The sequence below is a fragment of the Chelonia mydas genome, chromosome 20 (assembly GCF_015237465.2).
Source record: "Chelonia mydas isolate rCheMyd1 chromosome 20, rCheMyd1.pri.v2, whole genome shotgun sequence".
NCBI lineage: Eukaryota > Metazoa > Chordata > Testudines > Cheloniidae > Chelonia > Chelonia mydas.
Window position 1 is genome coordinate 4,583,929 of NC_051260.2, and position 19,142 is coordinate 4,603,070.

Here is a 19,142-nt window from a genome sequence, read left to right on the forward strand (position 1 = left end):
TAAACCACACAGTGCAGCAAAGCGAGTTGACCAAGGCCTCAAAGCTGATCAATGGCAGAGTCCCGACAAGAACCTAACTCTCTCGACTCTCAGTTGCCTGCAATAGCCACAAAGCTAACTTCCCCATCCGTACGATGGGGGAAAAGAGCACTGCCCAGCTCCACAGGTATTGGGAAGGTAAGTACATTTACAAATTCTGAAGTGCTCAGAGACTATGGGAATGGGTGCCATGTAAGTACATAAGATAGAGATCCATCAAATTAAGTCTGCTGGCCACTCAAACAGGACAAGGACGTGGGGACTTGCGACACCCACCGAAGACACTTGGGACAAAGGGAAACTGACAGGGCACTGGTGCCCCACTAAAATACATCCACAGTATAAAGAGGCTCCAACAGAGGACAGCTGAGCTGGCGTGGTCGAGTCAGCAATCCAGGCTGTTTTTCTAGGACACAGTGAATTGGCTGGCATTTTCATGCTGAACTCAGGCCCTTTAATACTCTCAGCAGCCTCTAGGAACTACAAAGCAAGACTGCTTCCAGGAGACTGTTCTGGAGCCATCAGGGACGGAGGGGAGGCCTTCCCCAACCTGCTCCAACATGAAGGGTTAGGGGCTCGTGTCTGATCCTGTTTTCCTTGCGGGACGGTGAACCTATCGAGCAGCAAAGAGGACACCCGAGTCCTTTGGAGGCAGTCACGACTCTGTAGTTTGTCTGAGACCGAGGGCTAAAGAGGTTGATGGGGTAAGAGTGCCACCTAAAGGGGCCATACCAGAGTGACAGCTCTAGCATCAGCTTTTAGAGCTGGGAGGTTTTCCTTCCCAACTGGGAAAGATCCCCCCGACTCATCAAGGTGCTCCAAAGGGCCTAGGGAGCCTGAATGTGCCCGAACAGACCCCGCCCGTCCAAATCAAGCGCCTGCAAAGCATCTGAGCGCACCAGAGCGAATGCTTTGAGAGTCTGCCATGCCCAGAAACAAGCTGCGCCATGGGGCGACGTTGTGACTTGCCCCTGGCATCCAGGAAGGGATGGCGTTGAGGAAATGGACACAGGAGCTCAAACCCCAGAAGGCAGCCTGTAGCCCTGTCCTCCTGGGTGGACATTACCGGCAGGGCCTGGGAGTTTGCTTCCCCACCCCCGGCACTATTTTAGCAACATGTGTCTAGGGTATCATGCCGACAAAGTCTCGTTTAGATCTAACCCTTCCCCACCCCAAACCTAAAAGAAATTAAATAAATTATGGAACTAATACGATATTTACCACCACTGCATTATTCACTCTGCTAGTGTGTTCTATCCCCTTCCTCCCCCCTCCCTGTGTCCGTCTTTTCTATTTCGATGGAGTTTTCTGGGGCAGGGACGGTCTAGTACCGTGTGCAGTGCCGGCACAACCATAATGCGTGGGGTTAATAACTGAACTGAAAGGTGTGCCAACTCAGAAACAGCTGGGTGAAGTGTTTGTGCCTCTAGGGCCTGTTGCAGCAAGCTGGGAACATCTGCTCCAAAGGAACCAAATCTAGACTGGATTCTTTTGTAAAATAGAACATCTCTTTATTTTTGGTTCAGGTCATATGTCCAAAGGTAGGTCTCCTCCCCCATTTCCAGGAAGATTTTTCAATTAAAATGGAAATGGAATCGATTAGAAACTAATGTAAACGACAGTATTCAAGTCTCAAAGAAAGGGCTTACATTCAATCTCCTACTAGGCCATCTTTCCACAAGATGCTAAAATTTTAGAGAAACTAGCTGCACGGTTTAGTTCGGGAGGCAGGGGGATCCAACAGGGGGAATAGAATCAGAGTTTAAACTACGCCCTCCAGTAAAGAACTCCCCTCTGCCCCCCGCCCCAGATTCTGGAGCGCGCGCGTCCTGGGATTTGCACCAGTGTATCCCGTAAAAACCAGTTGCTCTGCTTGTGCACGTCCTAATTTAAACGGTCTATGGGTGGGGATGAGTCATCGGAGGTGTTCCTTGGATGCAGATTTTTATAAAGGACCAAAACCCAAGCAGGAAATTGAAGCAGACAGCCCAGGATAAAAGTGGCACTACATATTTCCTCCGACTGGCACACGCTGTAAGTTATAGACGGTAATATTGCTTCATTGCACAAGGAAATCAAAAGCCATGAGCTTGCTGGATCTCAGGATCTGTGTTTCATATGCACTGATCTCCTCCTCCCATACCCTGCATGCTATTCCATAACCTTCATTCCAGCCACCAACATGATCTCGCAGGCTCATATGGTACCCGTCTCTCAACCATATCAGGCTTTCCCCTGCGAGTCTATGCTCAGCAGCACCATCACCAGGCCACTTCCCTGCATGGGCCAAGTAAATGATGATTCATCTCTCCTTTGGGGATTAACTGCACAGAAAGTCCTTTTTATTTGCAACACAATTAGTACTACTATCTCCTTGTGCTGGCAAGAGCTCCCAAGGTAACGCACAGGTTTCATTTGGTGCAACAGGCTGGGATTTCACACAACAATGCACCTTGGTGTTATGTTTTAAATGCACACATCTATCTCCTCCTTCAAGGTTAAAAATCTCATTAAACAAGAGCCTGTGCTAGAGAGCATGGATATGCTCTCCTGACCGTGACACTGCAATTTCTTCTTGCAGCATCCTGATCTGCCTTTGCGTGCAAGCCTATGTGATAACTAGAGGACACTGGGTACTATCTTTGGCATGAGACATATTCAAAGGCCAGCTGGCACCGCTTCTTAGTTGTATTCAGTCTCATCCCTTGCATTCTGACCAGCTGTGGTCCAATTTTCTGGGGCTTAGGAAGTGGGATTGACCATTCATGCAATTATTGATGTAGTTGGTCCCATGTTATTTATCTTTGGATATGTTACAATATGACACTCACGTAGGCTGCAAACAAGAAGTTTGCTTAGTCTCTTAGAAAAAAAGTGGTACAACAATCTCCATGTATTACACAGTCTTATCCCAAAGGCACAGAGTAGAATTAAAGGCAACTGTGAAATGCAGCATATTTAAGACGTTATCTTCTTTTAAATAAACGGAGAGAGTCTTAGCTTCTGTTTTCCTGAGTGCAGTTTGGAATCAAGGTCTCAAAGTGAGATGGGCTGGCACATTTCTTGCTGACACTGGTTTTGTCTTCACTATGTTGCTTGGGTAAAGAACCACTGTTGATAAGAATCCGAGGGGTTACAGGAAGTCATAGATGGATGCTCATCTCTTGCAGATAAACACATGTTAGAGGCTATGTTTTTAATCAGACGATCCTAAAAAACAAATAGAGATACCTTGCTCACATCATCCACCGATCTCAAAGTGCTTTACAAAGGACCATTGTTATCCCCATTGTACAGAAGGGGAAACTGAGGCACAGGGAGGCGACGTGACTTGCCCAAGGTCACCCAGCGAACCGAGGAATAAAAACCAGGTCTCCAGAGTAGATCTGGGCCCGATTTTTTCAGCCAAGACTTTTTTCGGTGGGGGAAAAAAAAATGCAGATTTGGATCGACTGAAACGCTTCACATATTTGTGTCAGTTTTGGCTCAATTATTTCAGTTGGAAAAATTCAAAAGTTTTGTTTTGACATTTTCAGAACAAAATGTTTAAATTTTCCAATCCAAAATGACTTTTCACTTAAAAAAATTAAAATTGAAGGAATTTTTTTTTTTTGTTAAAAAACTGAAAATTGCAACAACACTGTTTGACCCAAACCAAAATTTTTTGATTTTTTGGAACTGCCAGAGATCCAAAATAAGGTTGGTTACTTGCATGGCTCCACTCCTGCGGCCCAGTCCAATCCTCTCCCCAGTAGGTCCCACTGCCTCCCGAAGGAACCCTCCCAGTTTGACAGCAAAGCACAAGACAGGCTTCTGCAAGGCACCTAAGAAACTCTCATCAGAGGTGAGGAAGAGGGAAAGACACTGCTGCTTCTGAGTGCATTGAACCCGTGTTCTTTACTTACGTGGGTCAGTTCCCATTCTTCATTTCCTGGAACACGCGAGTTCTTTCCTGTGAAGTGACAGTCTCCCAGCTCCACCGGCCCAAAGCCGGATCGGAGGCAGAGCTGCTTGCCGATATTGTGCCGCAGGTCCTTCTGGGACGTGTATTCAAAATACTGAGAACCAAGACCAGACAGGGGAGATTAGGCTGCTGCTATCCAACGGTCACCCATGCTACACGGAAACAGCCTGCCTTCTTCACTAATGAAGGCAGCACCAAAATTAACTCAAGGTGCTAGGAGAATTCGCTCTTATGCCAGTTGATAATCAAGCGCACACCAATGCCAGTGGGTCCCCACAAGTCTGAAGGAGCCACCCCCTGCCCTTGAGATATCTAATCCCCCAATAAGTTGCGCAGTGAGCAGCGTGGATACCGGATGGACAAGGGGCAGCCCGCTCACACCACCAGTGGAGTGAATCCCATCTCCAATTGTGATGTAATGCCAACGGCCCTGTCACAGTCTTCAGCAGTCGGCACTGAAACGGAGACCTCTGAATCTTAATGCAAGAGCCTCTACCACTCAACCCGAAAGATCCAGCTGTTAGACAAAGCTGTAGCAGGCTCATTGATTTCTGGGCAGTCTAGTCACCACCAGAGAGGGACAGAGTACCACACCAAGTTGCGCTGCCAGGGGACACCAAAAAAAAAAAGTGCAATTTAGTGGAGCATATTCGAAAGCAAAACAGTCAGGCACCCAATGGAGCTGGCAGAGTGGGGTGACAGATTTAGTGGTTGGAGCAGTAGACTAGAAGTCAGGTCTCCTGAGCTTAGATCAGCCACTGCTGGGCTGCGTGAACTGGGCCAGAATTATTTTCCCTGTCTCACTCCTTCCCCATCCTCTACCATCAAGATAGTTAAGACCAAAGCAGACTGAAGAACTTCAAAAAGATCTCACAAAACTTAGTGACTGGGCAACAAAATGGCAAATGAAATTTAATTTGCGGATAAATGTAAAGTAATGCACATTGGAAAAAATAACCCCAACTATACATACAATATGATGGGGGCTAATTTAGCTACAACTAATCAGAAGAAAGATCTTGGAGTCATCGTGGATAATTCTCTGAAGACATCCACGCAGTGTGCAGCAGCAGTCAAAAAAGCAATCGGGATGTTAGGAATCATGAAAAAAGGGATAGAGAATAAGATGGAGAATATCTTACTGCCCATATATAAATCCATGGTACGCCCACATCTTGAATACTGCGTACAGATGTGGTCCTCTCATCTCAAAAAAGATATACTGGCATTAGAAAAGGTTCAGAAAAGGGCAACTAAAATGATTAGGGGTTTGGAACAGGTCCCTTATGAGGAGAGATTACAGAGGCTAGGACTTTTCAGCTTGGACAAGAGGAGACTAAGCGGGGATATGATAGAAGTATATAAACTCATGAGTGGTGTGGAGAAAGTGAATAAGGAAAAGTTATTTAGTTGTTCCCACAATATAAGAACTAGGGGCCACCAAATGAAATTAATGGGTAGCAGGTTTAAAACAAATAAAAGGAAGTTTGTCTTCACCCAGCCCATACTCAACCTGTGGAACTCCTTGCCTGAGGAGGTTGTGAAGGCTAGGACTATAACAGGGTTTAAAAGAGAACTGGATAAATTCATGGAGGTTAAGTCCATTAATGGCTATTAGCCAGGATGGGTAAGGAATGGTGTCTCTAGCCTCTGTTTGTCAGAGGGTGAAGATGGATAGCAGAGAGATCACTAGATCATTACCTGTTAGGTTCACTCCCTCTGGGGCACCTGGCATTGGCCACTGTCGGTAGGCAGGATACTGGGCTGAATAGACCTTTGGTCTGACCCAGTATGGCCATTCTTATGCTCCCCATCCTCTACCATCGGTAGGGATAACAACCTACTTCATGACGGAAAAAGGGAGTAGAGCTAAGGTGAATTTTTTCGATGACATTTTTACTGCCAACAATGAAGATTCAGACAGACCAAAATATTTCACGAATTCACCAAATTCTTTCGGTAAAAAAACAAAACAGAGAATCAGGAAAAAAATCTTAACGTTTGTTTCAACACTTCTAACATGCTTTTGGGATAGAATTTTACATTAAAAACTGCTAAAAGTCAAACATAACATTTTGTTTCGGTTTGAATGAATTGGTTTGTTTGATCCAAAACAATTTTTTTTTTTCTTCAGTGGTTTGGTTCAGCCCGGAAACAAACAGAAAATTGAGACGGTTCTGAAAGGGGGCTTTAATTCACACTGTAAAGTGTTTAGAAATCCTCAGATGAAAGGCAGAGAGGCACAGTGTGTCGCTGGAGCGCCATGGACTTCAGCTGTTTGGGGCGGAGACCATTCAGGCTCAGGACTTGAATGGAGGTTATTGTCCTTACTGAAATAAAATAACTTGTTTAAATAAGAAGAGGTATGAAGGAGGGAGAATTGCCCATGTTCCGTGCATGATTCAAATCTTAACTGTGAATATGCAAAGGCTGGGTTTTCTTCCTTCTCCCAGCTCTGGGCTTTCCTATTTCAGTGGGGGTGGGATAGGGTGAAAGCAGGTGGGACACACTCGCACAGATTGCATACCTGATTGCCTCCCATCCCATGGCAAGGGTACATGATCAGCGGCTTCCCTCCGTGATTGTTCTCGCCAACATCCAGGCAATTCTTTGACCCTTCATTTTTAATCTGAAAGCAAAGAACAAAACAAAGCAAGCAAGCAGCTCAGGTTGGAGGGGACTTTGCTGCGTTTGGGTGCTCAGACAGACACAGACCCGACCCAACCCTGTGCGCTTGGCCAGGGATTCAGGATCCACTTTTCAGCTGAAAACACAGCCCAGCAAATCCTATTACATCCTGTCGGGATCCTTGGCCAGTTTTTTTTTTTTTTTTAAATCAGGGCTTTGCTGTGGTTTGGGGGTTGGGATCCTACCTATTTCTATTCTTTCAGCAGCGTTTCATTTAATACTCAGTATATTTGAGCTGAAATTTTCAAAGCCACTGCAGATGGAACACTAGACAGAGAAGGCTCTGAGTTTCTATAGTGAATTCTTACCTCAGGTGTCCAGCTGGTGGGTTTCTCCAACATGCACAGGGTCTGATCACTGTTTGGGGTCTGGAAGGAATTTCCCCCCAGGTCAGATTGGCAAAGACCTTGAGGGTTTTTCCCCTCCTTTCATTTGCAGTGTGGGGCATGGGACACTTGTTGGTTTGAACAAGAGCACATGGTGGATTCTCTGTAATTGAAGTCTTTCAATCATAATTCGAGGACTTCAGTAACTCAGCCAGAGGTTAGGGGATGAGGTAGAGGAGGTTCTGTGGCTGTGATGTGCAGGAGGTCAGACTAGATGACCAAGATGGTCCCTTCTGGCCTTAAAGTCTATGATTGTAGCAACCAATTCACATTAAAATTAATGAGTATTGGACATCCAAATTGCCTCAATCTCTGCCTTGGAGCTCTAAGTCTTAAGAGGCTGGGACCTTTCGTAAGGCACTAACTTTCCAGGGATGATTATTTTTTGGAGATGGGAAGACAAAGCATTCTGGGGAAATAATGATGAGAACTCCACAAACTGAAAACTACCCAGAGCAGGCGTCAAGTAATCGGCTATGGACAGATAGCTGTAAAACTGCCTTCGATACAACAACTTCAGGGAGCAGCCCTGCAAATTAATAAATCTGCCATGCTGACTTCTGGCTGCACCTTCTGGAATGCAAGCAAGGGCGGGGTGCGCAGGAGGGTTCAACCAGGATTAGGATCCTATGCACGATCGGCTTATATCTGGTCACTCTTCTGCTGCCTACGTATCACTAGATAGCTGGATCAGAGACTTGGAGCTGAAAGTTTTTACTATGCAAAGCAACATCCTTTCTGCAGTTGGCATTTGACTCCATTTCTGTGAATTGGAATGAGCTCAGCTGCGTGATCTGACTTCCCAGGACAAACCCAAAGTGTGTATTTTCCTTGAGGCACCTGACCTTGAATCGCCGGAGAAGCCAACAACAACAATCTTTAGTGGCCATAAGAGATAAACAGTGCTCTGCACAGAACTGATTTTTCTGTTTGGGGCTGACAGCACTGCTGTGTCTCAAGGGGTGCATGGGAGTTATATATTTAAGTTTGCTTGCATATTTATACCCGCCTCTGGAAATTTCCACGACATGCATTTGAAGAAGTGAGTATTCACCCATGAACGCTTATGCTCCAGTACATCTGTTAGTCCATAAGGTGACCCAGGACTCTCTGCAGCTTTTACAGATCCAGACTAACGCGGCAACCCCTCTGATATTTAAGATTGTGAGGCACTCAGATATTATGGTAACACAAGCCAGATAAATACCTAAGAGATGCTATTTTTCCTGACTCACTGGGAAGGTGGGAGTCAAACTCCTTTGTCCATTGCTGGCATCACTATGTTTCAGCCCCACTTTAAACTCCCCAACTCTCAGAACCCTGCACGGATACCAGTATCCCTTCAGCCAAGAACTTGATTGGCCACTTAGAAGCCTATTACTTGGCCAGCAGTACAGTTCTTCAGCAATATGAGGTGTGCCCAGCCCTCAGGCAGTGAGTCATCTTTGCTGCACTCCCCTTCCCGGCTGGCCTGGGTGAAAGAGCAAAACCTGCTAAATCACAGACCAGCCTTCCTCAGCGCTGACAGCCCCCCCACCCCACCGCTTAACCTCCACTGTTCCATTCTTGAGCATAAGCTGCCAATCACGTAGCTAGCTGGGGAGGAAGATAAGGGGAGAAGTCTTAGAAAAAAATTCGCTCCTTTCCATTTTAACATTTTCTATGAAGCTTTTAGTCCTGGTGTAAGATTGTTTCAGTAGGAATAAAAGCCCACTTTAAAAAAAAAACCCAAATGCTTTTTCCACGGGGGGGGGGGGGGGGGGGAGGAGAGAAGAGGGGAGGTTCTGTGTGTAAATAAAGGGAAAATGGGTTCTCTATCTCACAACCAGCTAGTGTAGACGAGCCCTGAGACAAAGGGGAATGGGATGGGGGCAGGTGGGGGCGGGGAGGAGAAAGAGCAGGGGACTGAACAGAAGTTTCCCAAGTCTGACAGAGGTGCTCATGAATAAACAGGGAGGATTCCAAGTGCCTGGGCACTGTTTAAGGCTATGTCTATCCTATGAGGTAGGGGTGCAATTCCCCTGCTCGTGTACACATGCTCACCGAGCCAGCCGTGACTATAATTAGCAGCGATGTTGCTGCAGAAGTGCCGATAAGCATACGAAAGGCATTCCTGGCTCCTGCTGGGACGCCTTCATTTGTAGGTTCCAAACTCAGAAGGGACCCAGCGTGATCGGACCTTCTGTATAGCACAGACCGCAGAACTCCCCCAAAATAATTTCTACAGCGGATCTTTTAGAAAAACATCTAGGTCTGGGGCAAAGTCATTTCCCTTTTCGGTGTCTGCGTTTCTCATCTCCAAGATTTGTCTTGGACATTTAGACTGTAAGCTGTTTGGGGCAGGGACCGTCACGTCGGGAGTCTGCTCAGTGCAATGGCAACCTGATCTTCATTGGAGCCTCTATACCATACGAACCGCTGCTACCGTCTCCGTTTGTTTCTAGAGAAGGAGGGAATTGCGGGGGTGGGTGGGGTTAACCAAAAGGAAACAGGACAACACAGACGCACTCCTGTACTTACTGCTCCATAGAAAGTTGGAGTCAAGTCTGGGATGAAGATCTCTGGGTAGATAGTTTGTAGATACCAGGTGAAGTTTTTACAGTGCAGTTGCTCCTTCAGTTTGAGCCGTTCTGTAATGTCGCCGTACGTTTTCTATCAAAATCATGCAAGAAAAATTAAACTAGCCTCAACAGGGCAGCAACAGAATCCAGAACCCGGTGTTCCCTTTAATAGGTTTGCCTTAAAGCATCACAGAGAGGCAGTTTCCATTTGTAATTCACCTTAGAACCTTATGGGATTAAGTTACGACACACCTTCCCTTCTTATCACAGGTAGGAGGATGTTTCCCAGGATGCTTGTCACTGGAAGGAGGGAGGGAGGGAGGGAGGGAGAGAGAGAGAGAAAACCTGTTTTTCCCTCCAGCGAATCTTTGAGAGTTTGAAATTTCTCCCCCCCCCATCCCGAATCAGGACAAAGTCAAACATTTTTGAGATTTCCACTTTAAAAGAAAACCATTCGATTAACCCAAGCTGAACTTTCTGGGTTTTTTTTTTTTAAGCTCTGTTTTTAAAATCTAATTAGAAATTTAAACTAATGATGTTTTGACCCAGAAAACCTGATTTTTTTTTGTTCAGAAAAATGGCAAAATGAAACATGGATAGTTCTGAAGCTTTTCCATGGTGGGTTTTTTTGGGGAGTCAGGAGGTTTGTCCAAAGCTACCCTGTTTTGCAAACAAATTTCAATTAATCAGCATTTTTTGACGAAAAACTTTATGTTGAAATATTCTCCGACTGGTTCTAATCGGAAGGCTCATCTCAGAGAGCACAAGGCATTTGGGAGCCATCCTCACTTTGGGTTCTGAACAGTGGCAGAGCTAATAGGGAGGGGCGTGTGTGCGCGCGCGCCCTCCGGTGGCCTTTACGTGTACTTGTGGCACCTTTTTAAGCCAATAGCTATAGCTGAAGGTTGTACTACCAATAACCCATCGCCCCCCCAGCTCTACAGCCTAGCTCTGCTACTGATCCAGATCCCACATGGGTTGGCCACTGACTCTGCACAGAGTCTAGTTGACTTCTATGGAGTTCTGCACAGGCAGATGGGTCCATCCATGTGCTTCTCTTCATAGGACCAGCGCCTTAAGCATGACACTACAAGAAGCCCGGCACTGCCAAGAGGAATCAACCAACTAGTTTCCCTGCATACAGAAACACATCAAAGATGCTTTGATTACTTGTGAGATGCTTTATGGAACTGGGGTCGGTACCTCTCTGGCCATCTTCGAGGCCTGCTGGTTTCTTCTGTAGAAGATTTCCTTATAGTCATCCATCCAGACCTCTGCCAGGCGCACTTGGTTCCTGGAGATGACCTGAGTTCCCTTTGGGAAGGTGTGTGGACTTTTGGAGCGGAACACGTGCCCAACCACCGAGCAAGGGATGATCTCCAGCTGACCACCACATTGCCAAACCTACACAAGGGGGAAGCAGCCCATCCAGTGGATTTCAAAGGGAGCTTTAGTCAGACAAACCCAGACATGTCAATCAAAGGGGAAAAAGAATGTTTCCTATGTCCAAAGTGTTTTCTTCCATAGTTTGAAGTTCAGAACTGGACTGGGTTGAGATCTGGCATAATGTACTTTGAGCTTCATTATTTGTATTGCAGTAGTCCAAAGCCCACAGTTAAGGGATTTTGTTGGCCAAGGTTATGAGGCCTTATACTCAACTCACTGGCATTTCTCCGTAACGTGATAACTTTTGAATGCTACATCTGATCAATGCCAGAATTTCAGGGAATGTTTTAGGCATCAGTGGGCACAATCCTATTGATTGGGGGGGGGGCGGGGGGGAATTTCAGAAAATCAGAAGAGGGGAAAAATAGGAAACACACAGGGACCATATGTGTTTGTGGGGGAACTCTTGGTATAACTCTTGCAATACGATGGGCCTACAGAAGCAACAAAGTGTGTGGGCCCCCTAGTTTTAATCCTGCTAGAAGTTAACTGTCCCCCCCCACGCTGCTTCACTTGGCTCTTACCCTAAAGGACATTTCCACATTCTCCCCGCCCCAGATCTCCATCTGGTCATCGTAGGAACCAATGTGTTCAAAATAGGACTTGGAGATCGCAAAGAGGCCGCCAGCAAACGTGGGAGACCTGAGGGGAGTCAGAAGCAGAGTCAAGAGACCATACTTGGTGCATCACAAACGTTAATTTAGCAATCTGGGCAAACCCCACCATTCATCCTGCTGCAAGACAAATATCCATAGGAAGTGGCAGGACAAGATCAGAAATGAGGATATTCAAAGCTGAACCCAGCAACTACCTCCATCAGCATTGGTTTGGTATTGGCACGGGCACCTTTCTTGGTATGGACATATTAGGACAGAAGACCAAGGAACACGTTTACCAAGGAAGGCTGCTATACAGCCAGCATCCCAAAAGCTTCAGTAGGGCAATAAGGTCACCAGGATGGACAAACTGAACACACAGCCAGACTGTCTTAGGGATCTGGCTAGAGATCGATACAGGTGGCACTCAAATCTGTAGGGAGGCCAGGGGTGACTGAAGGTCCCTAAAAGTGTGGGGGACCCCCCACTGGTGCCTGAAACGTGGTCCCGCCCCTGTGCTGCCCCTGCCCCACAAGGCTCCACCCCCCAGTCACTCGCCCTTACAGCTGGTAAAAAGTGATGGGGCCATGACCTCCTGGCCCCCAACCCCATTCCAGGGACCCTCTGGGATTTGCCACGATGATGCAAATATCCCCAGTTTGCAGATGGGGATAGCTACACTGAGATGTTAAATAATCTTCACATTCACAACTCTGAGCCCTGGTATTGCGGTGTCCTCCTACGATCAGGAAAAATGTCTCTACGCTTGTGACTGGCCTGCTCAAGATATTAGGATAACAAAGAAACCCTTAGAACAGACGTCAGAAGCCTCTTGCTAAATACTTCAGATAAGGGATTATCGTCCAGACAAGGAGGAGGATCCAGTGGATAGCACGCTCACCTGGAGACTCTGAAGACCTGGGTTCAATTCCCCACCCTGCCACTGTCTCCCTATCTGACCTTAGGCAAGTCACTTGATCTTTGCGCCTCAGTTCCCCATCCACAAATGAGGATAATGGTGCTACCCTGCCTCACAGGTGTGTTGGGAGGGAAAAATACATGGGACTGTGAGGCCCTCAGATCGTCCGGTAACGAGGGTCATGTAAGTACCTAAGACAGAGAGAAGTCAAGGGAGCATCTAGTAGCTGCGACACCGAGTGGATGCAGGACCCAGGGGCTGATCTGATTCAGGAGGAAGAGAAGCAGCCTTGAGTATCATTACTGAATGTCAGAGCAGAAAGGAAATCCAGGTACTCAGGACTAAGCGTCTCCTTCTGTCTCCCTTTATAATCTGTTACATCTCAACTTTACATGGGGGGTGGGGTGGAACCGAAACTGGCTTTTATAAAACTTACTGAACTGCTGTGTTCTCGCCGAGAGGAGCCGGCGGAGATTAGAGGCAGCTGGAAGCCAAGTTACCAGTCCACAGGAAAAAAAGGGACCTTTATTGAGAAAGAAACTTCTCCCGTCTGACCTTTCCACAAAGCGGAGCCGTACTCCAGGCCAGAGGCCAGGCTTTGTCTCGCTATCGCGGAAAGGGCCAAGAGCAGGCATTGAATGTCTTCACTTGGGAATTCAAGGTTATTCTGTTTCTGAAGGGGCAGAGACAGGTGACTATCGTCTACAGTTGCTTGTGCCAACTGGGCAGCAGGCTGGCTGGGTTTGAAGGAGACAAAAGACTTTTCTACGGAGCTTCAGGAGCAATGCACTTTAAAACGTCAAAGGTAAGTTACCAAAAACAAAGAAAAAACCCCATCTCAGGAACTTATCTGGCCCCTGTCACTGTTGTATCTTTATTGTATTTATCCTTGCAGCACTTCAGTGCTGTTCCCCTCCCTTTTACAAATGGGGAACGGAGGCAGGGGACAGGTCTACATGAGAAAAGGTTTGCCGGTATACTATGCTAGCACCGTGGACGGACCTCATGCTGGCAAAACTGTGCTTTGGGCAAGATAGACTATTCCAACCCTTCTGAACAAAATGAGTTATATCAGCAACACTGTGATTTTACCAGTACATCAGTCACAAATCACACTTCCTCACGTCCCAGACTGAAACAGCTATGCCAGCATAAGTTTAAGGTGTAGAACTGATACTAGTTTATATTAGAAAAGGTTTGCTGGTATAGGTTTTAGAGTGGTAGCTGTGTTAGTCTGTATCAGCAAAAACAACAAGGAGTCCTTGTGGCACCTTAGAGACTAAAATGTATTTGGGCAGAAGCTTTTATGGGCTAGAACGCACTTCATCAGGTGCAAGGAGTGAATTTTCCATTCCATGCATCTGATGAAGTGAGTTCTAGCTCCTGAAAGCTTCTGCCCAAATAAATTTGTTAGTCTCTAAGGTGCCACAAGGACTCCTCGTCGTTTTTGCTTGTATAGTTATGCTGCAAACCGTCCTAGTCTAGACGCAGGCTACGCTGACCAAAGGAGATCTTTTGCGGTATAGTTAAATCTCCTCCCCGAATGACAGCAACTATACTGGTAAAATACCTCTTCTGCCGGTATAAGCTACTTCTCTGCTAGATCTTTTACAGGCAAATCTTTTCTAGTGTAAACAAGGCCTAAGTGGTTTGTCCAAGATCGCACAGGTAGTCAGTGGCAGAGCAAGGATTTGAACCCAAGTCTCCTAGACCTGTGCTCTAGCCACTAGACCATGCTGCCTCCAGCCTACTAGAATTAATTGGAAATTGACCAATACCATCTCACTGGCAAAGAAATAAAACAATAAGTTGTAAGTCTAGTCTCCGTATCACAATAAGCAGGTTCTCCTGTTTTGTGCGGGACAGCAATTCCTACTAATCTTTAATGCTCCCTCTGTTCAAACAGGAAAAGGGCCTTTTCATAAGACTGAACGGGCAGATCGCCCCCTTTTCCCAACTCAGGTACCGACAGTGCGTTCAGATGACAGGGTTTTTTGAGGTAAGTGGAAAGATGAAAAAGACACAGCAATTACACTCTTAATGAGAGACTTTGCCAGAAAGCAAGGTCTGTCTGGAGCCTGAGGTGATTAAGAGCTCCTTTTGTAAAACGCTGACAGACCCTGGTCTTTGGTGGGCAGGATCAAATCCGGGACCTCCAGAGCTTAATGCACAAGCCTCTACCACATGAGCTAAAAGCCAACTGGCTCTTAGCTAAGGGTGTAGAGCAGGAGCAAACTTTTCCTCTCCCCCTCCCCACCGATGGGACAGAACACCCCACCCAGGAGGTGTGTGGGTGACACTTTCATTTGTAGAAATTAAGTTCATAATGGCTCTCTCTCATTCAAACCCAACTAGAGATATCCTCCTAACCAGCCACCCCACTCCTTTCAGCTAACCCAAACAGAACACACACCAGTGTCTGATGTAGCTGCATTACGCTGGGAAGGGGAAGCTATTCAAGTCCTAACAGCCAAGCACCCTAAGGGGACATCCTGACACTCTGTTAGAGGCTGTACACGGTATATGAACAAAAAGCCAAGCTGCCAGGGGCTGCCACTGGCTTTGGAGGTTTGTTTTCAGGCCTGATTTTCAGATAATTCAAGGCCCTGCAGGGCCAAGCCAGTCCAAAGCATCTCAGCATTAGATCTGAGCTAGAAGACAAGAATTCTGTTTTGTGAAAATCTGAGGTTCTGAAACGTGCTTTAGTTTTGCATTGGAACGATGAAGCTCTTTGAAATTTTCCATCAAAAAACATGAGCTAACAGCTCTGTGGTTAGGTCACTCACCTGGGATGTGGGAGATCCAGGTTTAAGTCACTGCTCTGAATCAGGCTATTGGCTGTTCTGGGGTAGGAGCCCCCCCAACCCCTCAAAAAAATTCCATATTGGATATTAGATACCTTCCTGGCTAATGTTTCATCAAAACTACCGTGTTTCCATTAGAAGTTTTGGTTTTGACAGATCAGATTTCTCAGACAGAAAAGTGTTTCATTGAAAAACTGCTGGCTAGCTTTGCTGGCACCTCTCAAAGTCAGCCCTGAGGTACCTTGAGCTAGGCATTCAGCATCTGACACATTCGAAACATGACATGCCAAAACTCAGCAGCCTTCTATGAGAGCTTGGCTGTAGGGCGTGTTAGGAAGGGTGGGGTCGAGGGGCTACCCCTCCCCACAGAGATACATGTTGGATGGTAGACGGTGTTTGTCTTTGCCTCTTTTCTCCCCAAGAAAAAAGGACAAATTCCATCTAGAGCTAGTTGGGTAAAAAAAGATCAAAAAAACCAAACAATTTGGTAAAAAAAGCTTCTTAATTAAAATTTCATTTTGCAGGGTGCAACCCTCCCGTAATTTTTAATTGGTTGTTTTCTCCTTCCCTGCCTTTTTTTTTTTGCGCGCAGGGGGGGCACCTGATTTTAAAAATTCACTGGAAAAAAGAAAGGAGAAATCAAAAAATGAAAATAACCCCACAAATATTTTAAAAATCGTGAATAAATTTTAATGGGTATTTTTTTTTTTAAAAAACAAAGATTTTCCAAATTCAGAAAAAGGCTGACAAAAAACCGAGAGAGAAAAAACAAACCCCCAAAGCCCCGCAAAAAGCCACCACCACACGTTATCTGTCAAAAAGAGTTTGGTCCACTCCAATACCTGCCAATATCCAGGACAATATTTGCCCTCTCCTAACAAAACAGGCCACACCACTGAATGAACCTCAGACAGACCCGAGGGCTTGTCTGCACTAGAAAGTTGCACCACTTTCACTATCCCAGCATAATACCACCTAGCTCTTTTCACCAGTAGATCTCAACGCGCTTCACAAACTTTAATATACTGATTCTCACAACACTCCTGTGAGGTAGGGCAATACCATTATCCCTATTGCACAGATGGAGAACTGAGACACAGAGAGGCTAAGTGACTTGCCCAAGGTCACGCAGGAAACCTTTGGAGGAGCAGGGAATTGAAACTAGGTCACGCATCTCTCAGGCTACCGCCGTCATCACTGGACCAAGCGATATAACCGCTCGAGTGTGGATGCTGTTACTGATATATAAGCACCTTTATACCAGTGTATAGCTTATTCCTACAGGGGAAAGGGAATAATCTATACTGGTATTTAAGCACCTTTGTGTCAACATTACTGTATCCATTAGGGGTTGTACCTGTAGTCTGCCAAACCTAGTTATTAGATTTAAAAAAAAAAATTCTATGGATAATATAGATGTTTATTGCTACGCATCCCCTCCGATTTTTATCAATTTAAATTTTCACAGTTCTGCAAAATTCCGGGGAGCGGGACCATGGGGGTGCGTGTCACACAATTATTTAATGACAGTAGATGCCGAGATTCAGAAAGTTAAAGCTTTATAACAGTAACACACACAATTGTCACCACCACACGTCAAAAATACTAAAGTTTGATTTAAGGATATTGAGTGTCTAAGTTCAAGCAGCACTTTGTTTTTTTATTTCTGTAAATTTCAGTTTTTATTGAGGGAAATATTTTTTCCGTATGTATGGTGAAATTGACATTTACTGACATTTGCCGACAAAAAACTAACCCTTCCAAGCCTAAGCATAACTCTAAGTGATAAATCAAAAATCACATTCCTGACTGGACGGATATATCTGTGCTTAGACCAGCCCTAAGAAGAAAACCTTGCAGCCTGAAGAAAAAACAAAACTGCTCCTCGCATAGAATTATTCTAGTATTTGTTAACTACACCCTTAGACTGACAAGTAGGACCAAACACTCTTTTCCATGACTGCCTATTGCTAAGGTGACCAGGTGTCCTGTTTTTAAAGGGACAGTCCTGTTTTGGGGGATTTTTTCTTATATAGGCGCCTCTTACCCTCCACCCAGTCCCGGTTTTTTTACGGTTGCTATCTGGTCACCCTAGCTATTGCGTGCGGTACTGTATCACGTACCCACAAAGACAAATAGTGTGTTAGCATAACACCCAGAAGCTCCAGTCACGGACAGGGCCTCGTTGTGTCAGGCGCTGTATAAACACAGAACAAAAGTCCCTGCCCGGAGGAGTTTACAGTCTAAGACAAGAGACAACAGATGGCTGCTGACAGACGGGGGAGCATATAGAACCAGTGAGACAATATTGGCCAGCACGATAAGCAGTGGTCTCAGAAGACAGCAATATACCACAGGCATATTCATTTTGCACTTACTTGATAGGGGAAGTCTCATCTTTTCTTCTCTGCTTCTCCTTAGGAGGAATGGCCTCCCACCCAAAGGTCAAACTCCAGTCAAAATTTCCCCGACTGTGTTGCTTCCCATATTGGATTGGTTTGGAAAACTCAAAGGTATTCAGGTCAATGGTGGTGATGTCTGGACTCACCACGGCCGTGGGTTCCTCTGCAATCCGGGATAAGAGAGGCTCCAGCCAGCCATGGAAACACTCGCCTAAGAAGCAGCGAGGAAGAGGACCATAAAGGTGGGATTTCATCACTACTGGTTAGATTGCAAGCTCTTAAGGCAGGCCACGTCTCCCCCTATGGTCCCAGATTCAACGAAAGAATGAAGCATGCGCTTAATAGGAATGGCCTACGGTGTTTACCTAGCTCTCGACACAATGGCCCCCCATTTCTGGTGGGGCATCTAGACACCAATGTAATACAAATGATGAATGAAATCTTCTGGTGAGACCTGTCTCACCCTGGTTGGAGAGAAATAAGATTCTCAAGCCTCTTAAGAAGGGGGCAGAAAACAGCCAGAACACACTGTATTTTCAGGAAAATGCTGTCATTTCATGGTGGTCCAGATATTGCTGGCCTTACGTGCAGAGAACAGCACTTTACGCTGCAAGAAATCCCATTCAAATACAATTGAAAAAAGGGTTCACGTAGGAACAGCTTTTGGTTTCGGCTTGCATTGCAACTGACTGGCTGTCTTGCAGAATAAACCACTGCTCAGTCTGCGTGAGGCCCTGTGTGACTATCGATTATCTACAGGAAAACAGGCAAAAACAATCAACCCCCCTCCCCAGTAACCCAGGCCGCTTCCAAACACAAATGCCTTGTTACAAGGAGAAAAAAGAAAAAACCCACAAAAACACAAACCTCCAGTTTTGATGTAAGTAACTATCCAACTGGCATGACCGAAAACAGGGCTGGATTTAGGGACAGGTGATCCAGGCGGTCGCCTGGTGCTGGGCTTGGCGTTCTGTTTTTCTTGTTAGTGACAAAGGGGAAAATAGAACGTTTGAAGTAAGATGTTTCAGGTATTCTGTATGTGCACCTTCGTAGAACCTTCCAGATTTTCTGAGAACTACATTTTCCTTGAACCTCCTAAAATGTCAGCCACGCCCATGCGGCTATATAAGGGGCAGGGTGTTGCCAGTCAGTGAGATACAGAACAAAGGGAAGTGAAGCAAGAGCCCAGCTGTGATATTGCGAACTTTGTTTTATTGTGTAATTGTGAAAGCGTACCTGTGTTTTAAAATGTGGAGAGTGTCAGTAGCGACGAATAATGGACATATTTAATGAGATGCCAGACGTATCAACTGAACCCCTATCTATGCAACACGCTT

At 45.9% G+C, this 19,142-nt stretch overlaps 1 protein-coding gene across 4 annotated transcripts in view; it reads right to left on the bottom strand.

Moving 5' to 3' along the window:
• Window positions 1-1,525: 1,525 nt before the first annotated feature.
• The window catches only part of LOC102943232 (polypeptide N-acetylgalactosaminyltransferase 6), a 42,845-nt gene continuing 25,228 nt past the window's right edge, over window positions 1,526-19,142 (bottom strand). For all 4 annotated transcript variants that reach the window (XM_037883935.2, XM_043533084.1, XM_043533086.1 and 1 more), the window contains exons 5-11: window positions 17,782-18,016; window positions 11,609-11,726; window positions 10,842-11,042; window positions 9,598-9,729; window positions 6,531-6,632; window positions 3,945-4,097; window positions 1,526-3,249 (exon numbers count right to left, since the gene is read on the bottom strand). In XM_037883935.2, the coding sequence (XP_037739863.1) occupies window positions 3,127-3,249; window positions 3,945-4,097; window positions 6,531-6,632; window positions 9,598-9,729; window positions 10,842-11,042; window positions 11,609-11,726; window positions 17,782-18,016 (1,064 nt within the window). In that variant the 3' untranslated portion in view covers window positions 1,526-3,126. The remainder of the gene's footprint in view (window positions 3,250-3,944; window positions 4,098-6,530; window positions 6,633-9,597; window positions 9,730-10,841; window positions 11,043-11,608; window positions 11,727-17,781; window positions 18,017-19,142) is intronic.